This window comes from Xyrauchen texanus, unplaced genomic scaffold (assembly GCF_025860055.1).
Source record: "Xyrauchen texanus isolate HMW12.3.18 unplaced genomic scaffold, RBS_HiC_50CHRs HiC_scaffold_524, whole genome shotgun sequence".
In the NCBI taxonomy this organism is placed as follows: Eukaryota; Metazoa; Chordata; class Actinopteri; order Cypriniformes; family Catostomidae; genus Xyrauchen; species Xyrauchen texanus.
The window spans coordinates 1-18,791 of NW_026266494.1; the positions used below are offsets into that span (position 1 = coordinate 1).

Sequence of the window (18,791 nt, forward strand, 5' to 3'; positions counted from 1 at the left end):
GGTTCAGTTATACACAGTCTGCTTTTCTGAGAGGTATTGGAAGACTGGACGACCTGAATCCTATTAAGTGCATTAAAGCCTCATCGCATTAGGTAACAAGTAGGATGCAAAAATACAATTTGACTAACCATGCAATGGCACCAATATATATCTCCTGCAATGCATCTTTTATAAAATAATATAGCATTAATGCCTTGACTGATTGCATAACTGTGCAGTGTGGAGAACTGCAAGCATTGGTCTGCAAATACATTGGTCAGCAGATGGCAAACCAACAAACAACCATTGCATGACATGCATTACATGCAGCTGGTCGACTTTAACCCATGCATGTTTAATTAAACAAGATTACACCTTATGCCTTGGTGCAAGCATTAAATAGAGTAACCCTCGCGAGACCAATAAAACTTACCTTTCCGAGTCTTACAGCAGAAAGGTGTTTAGCTGGATATCTTGGTTAATATGTCACTGTTATTCTGAATGCCTGAATTAATATCGGCACTTTTAGATAGTGCGAGAACTGAGGGTTTATCGCGCATTGTGATCCTTATGGATTTAAATCTTCCGCGGCTGCTCGCGCAGTTTCTCCTTCGCGTGAGCGACGCTTTCGCCGTTGCCAAGCACACAGAGGTCACGTGGGAATACAGAGGGGCGGGGCTTTCAGGTCAGGTGGGAACACACTGAGCGGGGCTTCAATACCACTGGTCTATATACAGATCAGTGATTTTTTTTTTTTTTTTTTTATTGAGAAAACGTTAAAGGGAAATACAGAGACATTTGAATCCGTGAAACAAAAAAACAAAAACAAAAAATCACAATTCTGCATCTTATTTCACATATCAATCATCTTTCTAATACATTAAGTATCCTTTCCAACAGTTTTGATGTCTTTAGAGCTTTGCGGTTGTTTTGTATTGAAGTTAGAGAGTTATAAAACATCTTCAAATCAGTAGAAAATAGTCTAACATTTGGTACAGTGGATACACATTTTGCTTTATGTATATGATATTTTCCAAATAAAATGAGAAATTTCGTTATATTATTCATTTCCAATAAATCAGAGTTACAATCCATAAACAAGACCATTACCTCAGTTATTGTGACAAATTTATAAAATAACTCAAAAAGAAACCAAGAAACTTGGGACCAAAATAAATTAGTATAATTACAACTAAAAAATAAGTGTATTATTGTTTCATTTTCTTCATTACAGAAACTGCATAGTGGTGAAAACCCTTCTTTAAATTTACTAATGAAGTCATTACAAGGATAGTATCTGTTTATTATTTTAAAGTGAGTTTCTTTAACTTTATTAGGGAGTACATATTTATTTATATCAGACCACAAATTTTTAAAAACCAGAAAGTGGTCAGATCAGTGATTGCAATACAGGAAAATACAGAGAGAGTAAATTGAATGAAAATATAGACATATAAAACAAATATAAATAGAATAAATAGGGTGTTTAAATACATTTGAAAATGTTTTCAAAACACAATACTGTATATAGTCTTATTGTGCTGTTCTTAATCTATATAGTAAATGGATATATTTGCACATATATCTGTGCAATACATTTTCAAATAAAATATTTCGTTCTTCAGTTATTTAAGTGGACATTTCTTTATCCTTATTTTCCTTTGTATTATTAATATGCAAACATTTTTTATTAAGTTTAAAATTATTCTAATATATATTTGTGCAATACGTTTTTAAAATAAAATATTTATTTCTTCAGTCATTTTAATTGGACTTTTATGTATCGTCATTTTCCTTTGTATTATTACTATGTAAAGCACTTTGAATTTCCACTGTGTATACTATCTAAATAAACAAGGCCTTGCCTAATTTCAGTTTGACCTGATGTTGCCATTTTTAAATAAAACCGTATATATATATATATATATATATATATATATATATATATATATATATAATTATTAGTGGTGCTTGCAAAGCATCACTATTGTAATCTCACATACTTATTATACTTTTTATTTTTATTTTTATTTTTATATCTCTTAACAAAACTTGGCACCTAACTCGTCCCGCACCGTTTGGCGTAGACCCACGAATGAGGTGTCAAATCGAACGGCCTATTGAGGACACATGTGCTATGACTTTTATAAGCGATCGGGGTACGGTATTTGCCCCAGGGGCAAAAAAGCGGCCGAAAAATCCCATAGACTTAACATTGAGACAAACTTTGACGCGTCACAGCTCCAAGCGAGGATTTCAGTAGAAAGCGTGTGATTTGCCACATTTGAAGAGGCTGGCAGGCTCTGTAAGAGCATACCTCAATATGGGGTAAAAGTTGCACCCCTGGGGGCAGGAGCTGCCCAAAAATGCCCCAATTGACTTATAATGGTGTAGGACGGCCCATGAAATGAAAAGGCATAGGGATTTGTATTGAACATAGCTCTGGATCACAGTGTCATAGAGACGAGGGGTGGGCTCATTTTACTCAGACAACCAATCAGTCTCTCTGGATCATTGTGAAGCTATCAAGCCACGCCCTAGCAACCATTAAGAGCACCTTAGCAACAAGTCCCATAGACTTCTATTGAAAAAGATCAAAGGGATATCTCCGGATAGAAGTGTCATAGAAACACAAGGGTGGTCTCGTTTGACTCGGGACAGCAAACAGCCAATCATGCATCACTTCAACACTTCCTAGCCCCTCCCTAGCAACCATTGTCGAGCACCTTAACAACCAAAATCCATAGAGGGATATCTTCCATTCTGAATGTCACAGAGGCATGGGAGTTGGTTTATATCATTCATACTGACAAGCAGCCTTTGGAGATTCATGATTGGCAGCTGCCAAGCCACTCCCTAGCAACTACACAGAGTACCCTAGCAACCGTTTAGCAGTAACTATATCTCTGCACCAGAAAATCAGAGAGACTTCTGGGTTGATTTATTTCAATCAGGATGGCAAGGAGACTTGATAAGTATCACTATGTTAACTGCCTAGCAACCAGATGGGGTTACCCTAGCAACCGAGTAACAAATCACATATCTCTGCATCAGAAAAACGTAGAGACTTCCGGGTTGACTTATTTCAATCAGGATGGCAAGGACACTTCATTAGTATCACTATGGTAACTGCCTAGCAACCAGATGGGCTTACCCTAGCAACCGAGTAAAAAAACACATATCTCAGCAGTTATAAAATGCTATTTGACGAGTTTTGCCACGGCAAGCACCACTCACATTTTCTTCAGGAAATGTACCTATCTAGTTATTATTATTATTATTATTTCAATAGGCATATGTCAACACCAGCACCAAGTGAAATTAATTTGAAGTGCTTTGGAGAATGTACTCTACTAATCATCCGATAAATCGAAGGAATATTTCACAAATTTTCCCCAAAATTAAAATTCTCTACTCATTTTCTCACCCTTGTGTTATCCCAGATGTGTATGACGTTTTCTTCTGCAGAACACAAATTATGATTTTTAGAAGAATATCTCAGCTCTGTAGGTCCATACAATGCAAGCAGTTGCTAGGGTGGGTAGAGTCACATGGAGTAACATCCTCGTGGTCGCTATAATGTGGTTCTCTCTCTCAGTGGAGCACGTGGTGAGTTGTACGTGGATGCCGCGGAGAACAGCGTGGGCCTCCACACGCACTAGGTCTCCACATTAACGCGCTCAACAAGCCACATGATAAGATGCACGGATTGACGGTCTCAGACGAAGAGGTAACTGAGAGTCGTTCTCCTCCTCCCGGATTGAGGCGAGTCACTTCGCCACCACCAGGACATAAGAGTGCATTGGGAATTAGGCATGCCAAACTGGTGAGAAAAGAAAAAGTTAATATGGACTTGACGGAGGTGTGGTTTCTTAATACGTTTATTGTTTAACATAATTGCAAATTATGGCTTTAATAAAATCTTCCGAATGATCCCAACAAGCAAAACCCAATAAAGGATCGTTAAAATGTTCAGATATACATATATGTCCACCTCCATGGTTTCTCACAAAGTAAAGGTACTGTATATAAGTCATATTATTAAATGCACAGTAAACTCTGAAACCACTATGATGATACTGGAATGGTCAGAGACTGCCAAACTGATTCAGTTCTCTGTGAGCAAGAAAGAGGCTTATATGGGCAATACAGGTCACTTGACTAAAACGACAACAATGTGCTCTTTGTGATCAAAGGCCGCCAACACAGTGGTTGACATTGTTGAATAAATGTTTCATCTCACAAATAAGCCAACATTTATCAAAACATTTCATTAGTCATCATTATAAGTAACAATTGGAGGACAATCCAACCATAAATACAGCATCTTACATGTAGAATACTGTATTTCCTTCAAGTTACTGTGGTTGAATCTTATGATTACACCAACGTCTACACAAAGACCTACCGCCCCTTCAAAGTTAATCTTTGCTGGGAGATCTAGAAAGCATGATGGACTAAAAACCTTTTTTATATATTACTTCAAATGAATGGACCTACAATGAATGGACCAGAGGATTCTACAAGTTTAAGAAGAGAGGTGAGCTTTATTTAGAATATTTACAGTACAGCACAAGGGCCCTTAATTCATTATCCACAGCACTGAGGGTAGAAAATCAATAGACATGCATCTGTTCAATTAGCCATATAACCATGCAGAGCTTCTGTGTGTGACTCTATAGCAAATTTCATCCTGAACTGATGCTGAACTCGTGCAGTTTCCTCTGTTCATGCTTTGAACAACAGTATTATTGTATTTCTGCTGGTATATCTGTTATTCACCTTATCTGGAGCTCTGACAGAAGTTCTGGCTGAGGTTGAGTTCACATTTCAGAAAAGGTCTGTATGCATGATAAAGACACATTCGGGATATTTAGTGAAACTTTAAAGAAACTTCAAAAATGGGCAACGAAAACGGAGATGTTAAGGAATATCAACCTTTACTTAAAGACTTCAAAGAACCAAAAAGACAAATAAAGGTAAGATAATGATGATGATTATTGTTGTTTTTATAATGGTAAAAAATATGCTACCATCTCAGGGAATAGGCTACACAACAACAAGTCATAGGAGAACAGTGATGGACATTGTGCAAGTTCTTGTAATATTATACTGTGGCAAATGTCCTTAAAGAATGAAAGTCGGTAGAACTGAAATTCTGAAATGTAAACATTTTATATAACATTGTTGTAGTTTTCTATATTGTTACTATTTAATGCATTTTTCTGTTTAATGCATATTAAATGTATTCAATTAACAGCGATAATACGGTTCCTAATGGCATAGAAATGTTTATATAAACTTGCCAAAGCATCAACACACTCAACAAATAATGACAAGAAAAAAAGAGAATAATAACAAAGCATATACAAAACAAAAATACAAAGAATTAAGATAGAAATAAACAAGATGCCATGTAATTGTAATTTAACATAATAGCAAGTATACACTATACAATAAAAAACAAAACAAACATTTAACAAGACATTGATGAACGTAACAAATATGATGATGATCAAAGATGTCTGAGGGCGTGCAGCTCAAAATTTGTATGTAACACCAGCATTTGATCTCTGCTGAACTGGAAGTGTCCATAGTTTATTATATATATATATATATATATGAATAATAAGGGGGTATGTGCATAATTTGGCCCAGCATGCATTATAGGTGTTCTTCTCTGAACTCTTAGAATGTTTCTTCAGAATTCTAAATGGAGGGATTCTATGGGGTGTTTGTCACATCTAGAGTAGTCTGCTTGACAACGTGGACCTTAAACCTCACATCCCCATAGCAACAGACATAATAACAATATTTTCTCTACTTTACTCCACTGTACCCTACTGTTCACTCTACTCTGCTTCTCTCTATAATACATGGCTCTACACGACATTCCACTCTACTCTTTTTTTAAATTAGTATACTGTACACTTTTTTACATTACTCTATCATACTTTACTCCATTTTACATAACTTACAATTTTTTACATATCTATACTTTACTCTAATTTACATTACTCCACTCTACTATATTTTACAACATACGTAACTCTACTCCATTTGACATTACTCCACATTTACATATATTTTACATTATTTATTTCATTACTTTATTTTACATTATTCTACTACTGCATTGCTCTATTTTACTCTACTATTTTACATTACCAAACTCTACTCCATCCTACTCTACATTACTCTAAATTGTACTACTCTATTTTACATTACTCTATTCTACTCTATGCTTTACATAAGTCTACTTTACACTTTACTTAACTCTATTTTAAATGACTCTACTCTGTGATATTACTCTGCTGTATAGTACTCTACTCTCTTCTTTATTTTACAGTACTGTACTCTACTCAATTATACTTTACTTTAATTTACACATCTCTACTATTGTATACTCTATTTTACTCCACTTAACTTTGCTTTATTCTTTTACTCCACTTTTCTCTATTCTGCTTTACATTACATCTACTCTTTATTTAACTCTATTTTACATTACTCTGCTTTACTCTTTTAGATTACCAATCTTTACTCTATCCTACTCCAATCTACCCTACTGTATTTTACATTACTCTAATATCACTCTATCCTACTCTATGCTTTTTACATTAGTCTACTTCACACTGTACTTAACTCTATTTTACATTACTCTGTGATATTACTCAATAGTACAGTACTCTACTCTCTTTTCTATTTTACATTATTCCACTTTACTCAGCTCTACTCTTCACTCTGCTTTACATAAATCTTCTTTACTCTATTGTACTTCACACTGTTTTAAATTACTCTTCTCAGTTACATTTCTCTACCTTACATTACTTTATTGTACATTTTACAAAACTCTGCTCTGTACTACTATTTACTCTACTCTCTACTCTATTTTACATTACTGTACTTTACTCAATGTTACTTTGCTCTACTCTTCTTAGTTTTCACATAGCCCAAGTGATTACCCATTAATAAAATGGCAATGTTTTCTCCATAAAATGTGTTATAATTATAAATATTGTAACAATCGATTTTATTTTTTATATTGTAAAGTTATAATAAATCAAGGTTAAATAGCTTAATAATTTACAATATGTAAAATATGGGGTCTTGCCTTCTGTCTCCAAATGCATGTTACTTCATATTTTTATTGCCAAATGAAAATAATAGAAATAACATCACATCAATCATTAAAATGGGAGGGCTGCAAAGGAACATAAAACAATCCACAAAACACTGCCAATAAACTGCCCGGGAAATTGTATTTTCTGTTTATCTAAAGTTGATGTTTCAGACTCCTGTTGCAAAAGAGAAAAATAGATGGTCAATGGCCCGTTTGCATACATCGCACAGTCGTCCATCTTCCAAACATAAGCTATCCATTGTCTATTTTCACCTGATATAGGCCTACGACTGGCCCACTCACAGCTTTCCATGAGGCTGTTTTTCTATGTATGTCTCTATAAATGATCAAAGAATCGTTATACAGGTCAGGAAATTCAGCAACAGCGAGTGTATTCTTCTATGAGGTGCCCCTAGGGACATTATTCAGAATTACCATGCACATACATGTACTTTTCCTCTCACATACACATATGAAACCAAATTCATTCACATACTATAGTGAAATGCTCACACACATACAAGTGAAATGCTTTTACAAACACAACTGAAACGCTCTCATACATACAACTGAAAATATTACGCTCACACACACAACTGAAATGCTCACACACACACACAACTGAAATGCTCACACACACACACAACTGAAATGCTCACACACACACAACTGAAATGCTCACACACACACAACTGAAATGCTCACACACACACACAACTGAAATGCTCACACACACACAACTGAAATGCTCTCACACACACAACTGAAATGCTCACTCACACACACAACTGAAATGCTCACACACACACAACTGAAATGCTCTCACACACACAACTGAAATGCTCTCACACACACACAACTGAAATGCTCTCACACACACAACTGAAATGCTCTCACACACACACAACTGAAATGCTCTCACACACACAACTGAAATGCTCTCACACACACAACTGAAATGCTCTCACACACACACAACTGAAATGCTCTCACACACACACAACTGAAATGCTCTCACACACACAACTGAAATGCTCTCACACACACAACTGAAATGCTCTCACACACACAACTGAAATGCTCACACACACACAACTGAAATGCTCTCACACACACAACTGAAATGCTCACACACACACACAACTGAAATGCTCTCACACACACAACTGAAATGCTCTCACACACACAACTGAAATGCTCTCACACACAACTGAAATGCTCACACACACACACAACTGAAATGCTCTCACACACACAACTGAAATGCTCACACACACACAACTGAAATGCTCTCACACACACAACTGAAATGCTCACACACACACACAACTGAAATGCTTTCACACACACAACTGAAATGCTCTCACACACACAACTGAAATGCTTTCATACAACATACTGAAATGCTTTTCAGTTGTGTGTGTGAGAGTGTAATCATTTTAGTTGTATGTATGAGAGCATTTCACTTGTGTGTGTGAGAGCGCGTTTCAGTTGTGTGTGTGAGTGCGTTTCAGTTGCGTGTGTGTGAGCATTTCAGTTGTGTGTGTGTGTGAGCATTTCAGTTGTGTGTGTGAGAGCATTTCAGTTGTGTGTGTGAGAGCATTTCAGTTGTGTGTGTGTGTGAGCATTTCAGTTGTGTGTGTGAGAGCATTTCAGTTGTGTGTGTGTGAGCATTTCAGTTGTGTGTGTGACAGCATTTCAGTTGTGTGTGTGAGAGCATTTCAGTTGTGTGTGTGTGTGAGCATTTCAGTTGTGTGTGTGAGCGTAATATTTTCAGTTGTATGTATGAGAGCGTTTCAGTTGTGTTTGTAAAAGCATTTCACTTGTATGTGTGTGAGCATTTCACTATAGTATGTGAATGAATTTGGTTTCATATGTGTATGTGAGAGGAAAAGTACATGTATGTGCATGGTAATTCTGAATAATGTCCCTAGGGGCACCTCATAGGCACCTCATACTCGTGAACGAGCTTGGAATGCAGCGCGCCTTCTCTCTCATTGCAAATGAATTGGGAACACGCGGTGACCGCATACCATGTAGAAACACCTTTACTCTTCTTTGCTCCATTCTAAATTACTCTACTCCACTTTACTTTACTCTACTTTACATCCCAGATAGCACACGTACATCTCCTAGATGTTTGTTATAGATTTTGTCACCTGGAAAGCATCACATTCTAAGTATCATCTGCTAAACATCTTAAAAAGATCAGATTTACAAACATTCTAAAACATAAACAGCTCAAAGACATCTGCTGAAGGTTTTATTGACATCCGAGACATATATCGCAGATTAGCAAACCTAAAAATATGTTTTTCAGATGTAAACACGTCAAATAGAAGTCTGGGTGATGTACATGTGCAATCAGGGATTAGTCTACACTCAGGGTTGGGAGGTTTACTTTTGAAATGTATTCCATTACAGATTACAGAATACATGCTGTAAAATGTCAATTGTAACGTATTCCGTTAGATTACTCAAGGCCAGTAATGTAATCTAAATACTTTGGATTACTTCTTCAGCACTGGTAGATTTTTTCACTTGTTTTGACTATAAAAACTCTGCCAGTACAGTGAGACAAAATACACATGTTAAAAATACATTCTCTGAAACACCGAAATATCTTATGCAGTGTTGTTTCTAAAACAAAATAAATAAAATGTATCTTGTTTTAAGGATTTTTTTTATATTTTTACAGGAAAACAATACAAAAATGATTATCAAAAATACAATTCTTGCCCTAATATCTTACTAGAAAAAAAGAAATTATGATCCAACCTGAATTTTCTTGATAAATAAATATGATCGTGTCTGGTAACATGTGCATGTAAAATGGCTAGAAATAGCATTTTAGCTTAGCATAAATCTGACAATTTACACAAGGATTATTTATATTTCTTCTGCTCCAAACTTACTTCTCTGTCTGCTCGTATGAATGTAACACATCATAAGAAAGTGTTTCACCGCTGTTCAAACACAATTTGGATCACATCATTTATATGGATAAATGTTTTCATCTGAAAGTAAATATTAAATGAAACAAATGACAATAAAATGCAAAGTAATCTCTTCAGTAATCAAAATACTTTTTGAATGTAACTGTATTCTAAATACCAATTATTTAAATTGTAACTGTAGTGGAATACAGTTTCTTATATTTTGTATTTTAAATACATATTCCCTTTACATGTATTTCGTTACTCCCCAACCCTGTTTACACTACATTACTTTTTACTCTACTGCGCTTTACACTGTTTTACATTGATATCCTCTACTTTAAAGTACTTTACTCTTTACTCAAAATTACTATTTACTCTACTCTTATCTACTCTACTGTGTTTTTAATTACTCTGTAACACATTACTCTACTCTACACTTTAATATACATTTCTTTCTTCTCCTGTAGGCTACTCTACTCTTTATTCCACTCTTCTCAGTTTTACATTATACTTATCTTCTTTAGTCTGTTTTACATTATTCTACTCAGTTGTTCTTTATTCCATTCTACTCTACTCTACTCTTCACTGAACAAGTTTATATGAGTTAGCTAGCTTTGAGACAAAATCACTCATCTTTTGAACATGATTTTGTCCCATCTTATCTACAGGTTCCAAGTAAATCTCTTCTTCTGGCTGTATGGGCAGCATGCATTGGGGGAACGTTCCAGTATGGCTACAATATATCTATCATTAATGCACCTACCAAGGTAAGAAAGTGGGTCAGTTTGTACATTAACCAGTCTTGACCTGAATTCTTCCATTCAGATTTATGCATTTAGCAGATGCTTTTATCCAAAGCAACTTATAATGCATTCAATGTATACATTTTATCAGTTTGTGTGTTCCCTTGGAATCAAACCCATGATCTTGGCGTTGCTAGCACCATGCTCAACCATTTAAACTACATGTCAGAAATTCTGATTATTCTGTTTACATTCAGTCCAGACTTTGTGCAATATGCATTTGGAATACATTTGTACATCTAATGTACATTATAATGTCATGTGAAGTGGAGTTCAGTATGTGTGTGTGGTGTAACATTTATATTGCAATAGCCCATCAGACTAAAAGTCACATAAATCAGCAGTTCATATGTCATGTCATGAAGTTTGGTTCTAAAAACTAACCTAAACTCACACATGCATATACATGCTATAGTCATTTTGTCAGCAGAATCATGGAAAATATTTATGTCCACCTGGATTGAAAACGAATCTAGTGCACCAAGTACAATGCTGTCCTTGTCTTGTTATATTTACTACCCATGTTACTTTTCAATCCATGTTAAGTTTAAACTGTGTAATATACACTCACCTAGAACTTTATTAGGAACAGTATGGTCCTAAAAATAGTTCCCAATATGGTCTTCTGCTGTCGTAGCCCATTCACCTCAAGGTTCGATGTGTTTGCATTCTTAGATGCTATTCTGCACACTACAAATGTACAGAGTGGTTATCTGAGTTACTGTAGCCTTTCTGTCAGCTCAAACCTGTCTGGCCATTCTCTGTTGACCTTTTTCATCAACAGTGTGTTTCTGTCCACAGAACTGCCACTGACTGTATGTTTTTTGTTTTTGGCACCATTCTGAGTAAACTCTAGAGACTATAGTGTCTGTTGTGCATGAAAATCCAAGGAGATCAGCAGTTATACCAGTCAAACCAGCCTGTCTGGCACCAACAATCATGCCACCAATTTTCCCTATTGTGATGGTTGATGTGAACATTAACTGAAGCTCCTGACCCATATTTGCATGATTTTATGCAGTGCATTGCTGCCACATTAGATAATCAAATGAATAAGTAGGTGTACAGGTGTTCCTAATAAAGTTCTAGGTGAGTGTATGTCACTAGCATCATCATAAACAATTGCTAAAATAATAATTGCTTTCCAGCAGCTCTCCCGATTTCTCCACCTGACTTTCATTGCTTTGACAAACAGTCTAGCCCAAAACCCATGTCATTGGTTGAGTCATTTATGCTATCATTTTGCTTTTACTAATCATTTAGATTCATTCATGGCCTATATTTCTGTCCTTTCTATCAGGCTGTGCAGAGCTTCATTAATCAGACATGGATGGAGCGGTACAATACTGAAATCTCATCACAGGTGCTCACTTTCCTCTGGTCCACAATAGTGTCCATATTCACTCTCGGTGGACTTGTGGGAGCCTCCGTGGGAGGAACTCTTGCCATTAGATTTGGAAGGTGAATTTCTATCGCATGAAATGCCTCACATTTTACTGATATACATTTTTACCATATATATATATATACAGTATATATTACAGGTTTTACATATATTTATTAGAGTTATTTATATTTCAGGAAAGGGACGCTATTATTCAACAACACTTTTGCTCTGCTGGCTGCTTTATTCATGGGGTTGAGTTATCCTACTAACACTTTTGAGCTGCTAATCATTGGGCGCTTTCTCACAGGACTAAATGCAGGTAGGTCATGTTTAACACCACATTCAATCAAGGAATGTTAATCAAATCAGTGAGAGAAAGCTCCTGAATTAAAATAAGCCGCAAAATATTATGCAGATTGTGTTTAGTGATCCCATAGGTGTCTTACTGGACTTGTTTGACCGACAGGTATCGGCATCTGTGTGCAGCCTCTGTATCTTGGTGAGATCGCACCCAGAGCTCTGCGTGGCGCCATGGCGATGGGAACTTCCATTTTTATCACTGGTGGGATTCTAACAGGACAAGTGATTGGCCTCAAGTTAGTAAAGACAATTACACAGTATCATCAATCTTTGATTGACAAACATGTGTCTTCTGATGTTTTTATTCTAAAGTGTTAAAGCAGAGCTAATATAGTGAAACTAATGTACATGTGTGTATGTCAGGGAGTTATTAGGTAGGGAGGAGTTGTGGCCCATCCTCTTGTCCACCACCTGTATTCCAGCCATACTGCAGCTGTTGATTCTGCCCTGGTTCCCAGAGAGCCCTCGCTACCTGCTCATCGACCGTGGAGATGACCTTGCCTGCAAAAAGGGTACAGGATGCTACTTTTGTTTAATAACTGAGCTGAGCAATTGCAAAAAGATATGGGTTGAATGAAGAAGTTATTATAATGCTAATAGTATGTGGGTTGATATCACTTATGGGTGTAACAGGGACATTTTCCTTGTTGATGTGGCAATTTAAAGGCATGCTTAAATGAACTAGATAAATTAATTGATGTCAGATATAACATTTTTTTCCTTCTTATTCAAATCAAGTTTGAACACGTTCTTTATTTGTAGTATTTTCCAATTTTCTTTAATAATAGTAAAGTCATCAAAACTATGAAATAACACTAATGGAAGTATATGGATTATGTTATGATTGAATGTTAAACAATTCAGAAAGGTCTTATACTTGAGCTTCTTTCTTCCGTGGAGCTCAACAGATGTTAGTCGGTCAGCATTCATTTTCAGCATCTTTAATTCATACAATGAAAGTGAATGGTGACTGAGGCTAACATTTCCATTTGGGTTAACTATCTCTTTAAATGCACAAAAATAAATGCATATATGGGTGTTTCTTCCACTTATAGTACTTTTCTAGAAAGTAAAGGCTAGTTAAAACATTGTTAGCATACTTTATCGTTTTTTTAAATGAGTCTACAACCAATGTCCAACAGAGGAGGTTGTCATTTTTGTTATTTTTTCTGAAAGTCATGAATATTCCCAACACAGTTTAATTTCCAGCACATCCCAAATTCTGAAAGAGGTAGAAATTCTTTTTATTTGTAAAACGTTTTAAATAATATGGCCAAATCCTTTGTCTTGCTAAGGCTAATAGCTAGCATTTTATGTATCCTAAATACACACAATTGAATAATATTTTGACTTTTTTTTTTTTTTACTTTATTAGGGGCAAAATTGTTTGGTGTGGTGGAAATGACCCCATAACTGTGGGACATATGTATATATATATTTAAGCAATATCACACTCGCAATCGTGCGAAATGGCCCTACATCAGCACTGCTGTGATTCGGCTGCAGGCCGAGTGCCATAGGTAATTCAATATATATAATATATGTAATATATACAGTATATATATATGTAGGTAAATCAATATATATAAAGGTAATTCAAAATATTTAAAAATTAATCATAGCAGTGCTGATTTAGAGACATATCGCATGATTGCGAGTGTGATATTGCTTATATACAACAGTTCAATGAACAGTTACATTTTAAAAAATGAGGAAAAACTGAGTACGGTCATAAAAACGCATTTGTGCATGGAACTACTTTATTACGCGGCGGATCAGAATCTGCAGTTGCTGGTTCAAAACAAATGATGCATCCAAACCTTCGTTAGTAATTCAAAAATGTCACTTCAGAAATAGTATCACGGCTTGTGCTGTTTCTGTTAAGTTATTGGATAAACAAGGATGGATGCGTGTGTGTGTGTTAGTAAGAGAAAGAGAGAGAGAGAGAGAGACAGAGCGTGTGTGATCCCTTGTTGCCACACCCAAGCAGAGATGCTGTCAGCTTTCTGAAGATCAGCTTACTCAGTTTAAAAATAGCTGTCCAAGCAGGGGTATTTCTCCCTATTTCGCGGTAGATGGTGCGCAAGAGTCTTTCACTATAGAAACCGCAATGTCCTCTGCCATTTTGAACAGTACTTTTTCTCCAATGTGGAAACTCCAGTAAGAGGTAAGTAATGATTTGTATAACTAACCTGTCTGTTGTGTCTCTCAGCTGTGATGAGCCTTAATGCTGAAGTTGTTTGTTTAAAGCTATTTAAAGTAATTTCCTAGCTGTAGTCGTGTAGTAGTAATACGAGCGATCACGGAGTGCGGTTGTTTGTAAACAATGACTGACAGATTCACTTCACGTCACCAACTGGCTCATATTACACACAAAAATTATCTTTTGCCACCACCTGCTGGCTAACATATGTAATGTAAAAAAATTAAATATAAAATACATGTAAGAGACAGTAACTCTTAACACATATGCACTACTCTTACACTTTAGTTTAGAACGGCACGAACACAAGCGGAGTGATACACACAGTGAAGCGTCCGAGTGCTGATGGTGTGGGACTATCAGTGCTCATGGAAAATCTCTTGTCCAATCAGATTCGAGGACCAGAACTAAGTGTTGTGTATATATATATATATATATATATATATATATATATATATATATAATTTATATATATATATATAAATAATTGTAACACTATAAATGAAATTGTTTATGATTAACTCTTTGTTTACATTGTCATAGATTTGAACATGCAAAAATTAGTATTTTTATAATGGATTTCCATAGTTTAATATTGAAAGTCTGGGTCTGGGATAGGCCCATCTGACAACAACAGCTATACATAAAAGGCATTTGAGAAGTACAAAAAACAAATGATGAGGGTCTGGTAATTCAGTTTTAATGAGAACTTAATATAAGAAAAAGACAAATGTTGAAATATGTTGTTTTGTTGAAAAATCACCCTTAAACATTGAATCAATATGAATCATATCAAAAGTCAGTTAAACAAACCGTTTAACCAGCATATGTGATTTTAGACAAGGAAATTACTTTTCTTTTTAATTACTGAAAACAATATACTGTATAAGGAATGGAAACTTTCCATTTCCTCAAATATAAGCATAAACTCTGTTTCCTACATTTCTAGCTGTTTCAGCTGTGAATTTTTATTCGATATTTTTCAGCAGAAAGGTCATGAGTCACATTTAAACTCATGATTCCAGCGAAGGAAAGATGATTTCCTAGTCAAGAACTATCTCATCTTAGCTGTGAATAATCACAAATCCAAACGTTTAAAGTCTGAAGTGTAAAATCTCATTGAAATGATCACGCTTGAGCTGATGTCTTGATGTGAGCACTCAATGGGGGGCTAAAACGAATCTACTGAAGCGTAACGAGCAGAAGAAGCAAAGAAAAGAGAATCTTGTGAGCAAAGGAATGTTATGCCCTTTTTCAACCCTCTCCCAGCTCTAATCTGGCTCCAAGGCATGGATAACTACCATGGAGAAAGGCAGGACATGGAGAGAGAGAGGGTCAGTGCGATCGGGATTAAACCCAAGAAGCCCTGGGAGCTTTTCACTGACCGAAGTCTTCGCTGGCAGCTACTCACCATCATTCTGCTCAACATGTCCCAGCAACTCAACGGCATCAATGCAGTGCGTATCACACTCATATTCAACATTGTAACAGCATAATTAAGATGGATGTATCAGTCGAAAAAAGGAATAGTTCACCCAAAAATGAAAATTCTGTCATCATTTACACTCAGGGTTGGGAGGGTTACTTTTGAAATGTATTCCACTACAGATTACAGAATACATACAACGTATTTCATTAGATTACTCAAGGTCAGTAATGTAATCTAAATACTTTGGATTACTTCTTCAGCACTGGTAGATTTTTTCACTTGTTTTGACTATAAAAACTCTGTCAGTACAGTAAGACAAAATACACATGTTAAAAATACATTCTCTGAAAAACCCAAATATCTTGTTTCTAAAACAAGATAAAACAAATTGATATCGTTTTAAGGATTTTTAGATATTTTTACAGGACAACAATACAAAAATTATTATCAAGAATATGATTTTTGCCCTAATATCAAAGGTCTTACTAGAAAAAAGAAATTATGATCCAACTGAATTTTCTCGTACAAAAATATGATCGTGTCTGGTAACATGTGCATGTAAAATGGCTAGAAATAGCATTTTAGCTTAGCATAAAGCTGACAATTTACACAAGGTTTATTTATATTAAGCTCCAAACTTACTTCAAACTTACTTCTCTGTCTGCTCGTATGAATGTGACACATCATAAGAAAGTGTTTCACCGCTGTTCAAATGCACTGGATAAATGTTTTCCATCTGAAAGCACTAAAAATGTAACGAAACAAGTGACAATAAAATGCAAAGTAATCTCTTATTCCTGTTGCATGTATTTCGTTACTCCCCAACCCTGTTTACACTACTGGAACACAAAAGGAGATCTTAGGTGGAATGTTAGCCTCTGTCACCATTCACTTTCATTGCATTTTCTTCACACAATGAGTGTGAATGGTGACTGAGACTGAACATTCTATCTAACATCTCCTTTTGTATTCCACAGAAGAAAGAATTTAATACAGGGTTGGAACAACATGAGGTTGAGTAAATGATGACAGAACTTTTATTTTTTGTGCAAACTACACTGTAAAAAGAGGAGTAACCTTAACATTTTACCATTAAGGATCTACATATTTCTGCTTGATCCAACGATTAAAAATGAATTGTGTTAATGCTATCTAATTTAGTCAATTTTAATCGGTCATAATCAGAAATGATGTTTTATACTTGATTAAAAACAGTTTTCTGGGTTTCTAACAGTTTATTTATTTTTCTTAATTGTATTTTTATTTTTATTTTTTTACACTGTATCCCTTATTTAATTGACAAATGAAAACAATAATTAAACTCCCTACATAATTGCACGTGTTCATGGCTTGTACCAAACTGGGCTCTAATCTTTTTTGTGTAAATGATTGTAAAGTGAAAAATATGGAATCTTCTTCAGATAGATTGGTGCTTCTTCAGATTTTAGCATTGTTTCTGTGTGAATATCACCATGATGTTTACTAGTAAGGGCATTAAAAAGTGATTTTGCCCAAATACTTATGAGCACACATGCTTTTTTTCTGGAAGGTCTTGTGACATGTTAAAAAATGCATAAAAAATGGCAATCCCTTAAGCTACATTTATGAATACACTATACGAACGGCACAGCACAGATAACAAGATTCCAGTAACACATTAGAAGGTTCAATAAGGTACAATAAGGTTCCATTTGTTAACATTAGTTAATGCATTAAGAATGCTATTTTTTATCTGCATTTATTAATCATTGTTAGTGTTGGTTAATACAATTCAAATCATGTTAGTTCATAGTGCATTAACTAATGCTAACCAATACAACTTTTTATGTATTAGTGCATTTTGAAATTAACATTAACTAAGATTAATAAATGCTGTAAAAGGTTTGTTCATTGTTAGTTCACTTTAACTAATGTTGTTAACTTATGTTAACTAATGGAACCTTACTGTAAAGGGTAACACTTTAAAATAAGACTACATCTGTTAACATTAGTTAACAACATTAGTTAACGTGAACTAACAATTAACAATATTTTTAGAGCATTTATTAATCTTGCATAATGTTAAAGGAATATTCCGGGTTCAATACAAGTTAAGCTCAACCGATAGCATTTGTACCATGAAAATAAAATAGGAGTCGTTCCTCCTTTTCTTTAAAAAAAGCAAAAATGGAGGTTACAGTGATGCACTTACAATGGAAGTGAATGTGGGCGATTTTTTTGATTGTTTAAAAGCCGAAATTTTAAGCTTAGAATTTTATAAAAACACTTGCATTAATTCTTTTGTTAAAACTTGTGCATTATTTGAGCTGTAAAGTGGTTTAAATCCTAATTTGACAATAATTTGAGGGTTTTAGCATTGTTGACATCACATTGTCATGGCAACGAAGAGTCAAATTGGCTATAACTTTGCACAGAATAGGTTAGTAAGCGATTTTATCACATTAAAATCATGTTTACCTGCATATAGTTTGTCTTGTGGCTATACTTTTGAAGAAGTAAGTATTTTAACGTTAAAAAGCGTAACTTGTATTGAACCTGGAATATTCCTTTAATTTAAACATATAGTAATAT

The 18,791-nt window shown here is 35.1% G+C and overlaps 1 protein-coding gene across 1 annotated transcript; it reads left to right on the plus strand.

Annotated features, from left to right (window-relative positions):
• The first annotated feature begins 4,771 nt into the window (after window positions 1-4,771).
• On the plus strand, window positions 4,772-16,287 carry LOC127642223 (solute carrier family 2, facilitated glucose transporter member 11-like). Its single transcript, XM_052124890.1, has 7 exons — window positions 4,772-4,958; window positions 10,707-10,805; window positions 12,142-12,302; window positions 12,423-12,547; window positions 12,695-12,824; window positions 12,952-13,100; window positions 16,061-16,287. The coding sequence occupies exons 1-7, from the start codon at window positions 4,881-4,883 to the stop codon at window positions 16,285-16,287; spliced, it is 969 nt and encodes a 322-aa protein (XP_051980850.1). The 5' UTR covers window positions 4,772-4,880.
• Window positions 16,288-18,791: the final 2,504 nt, after the last annotated feature.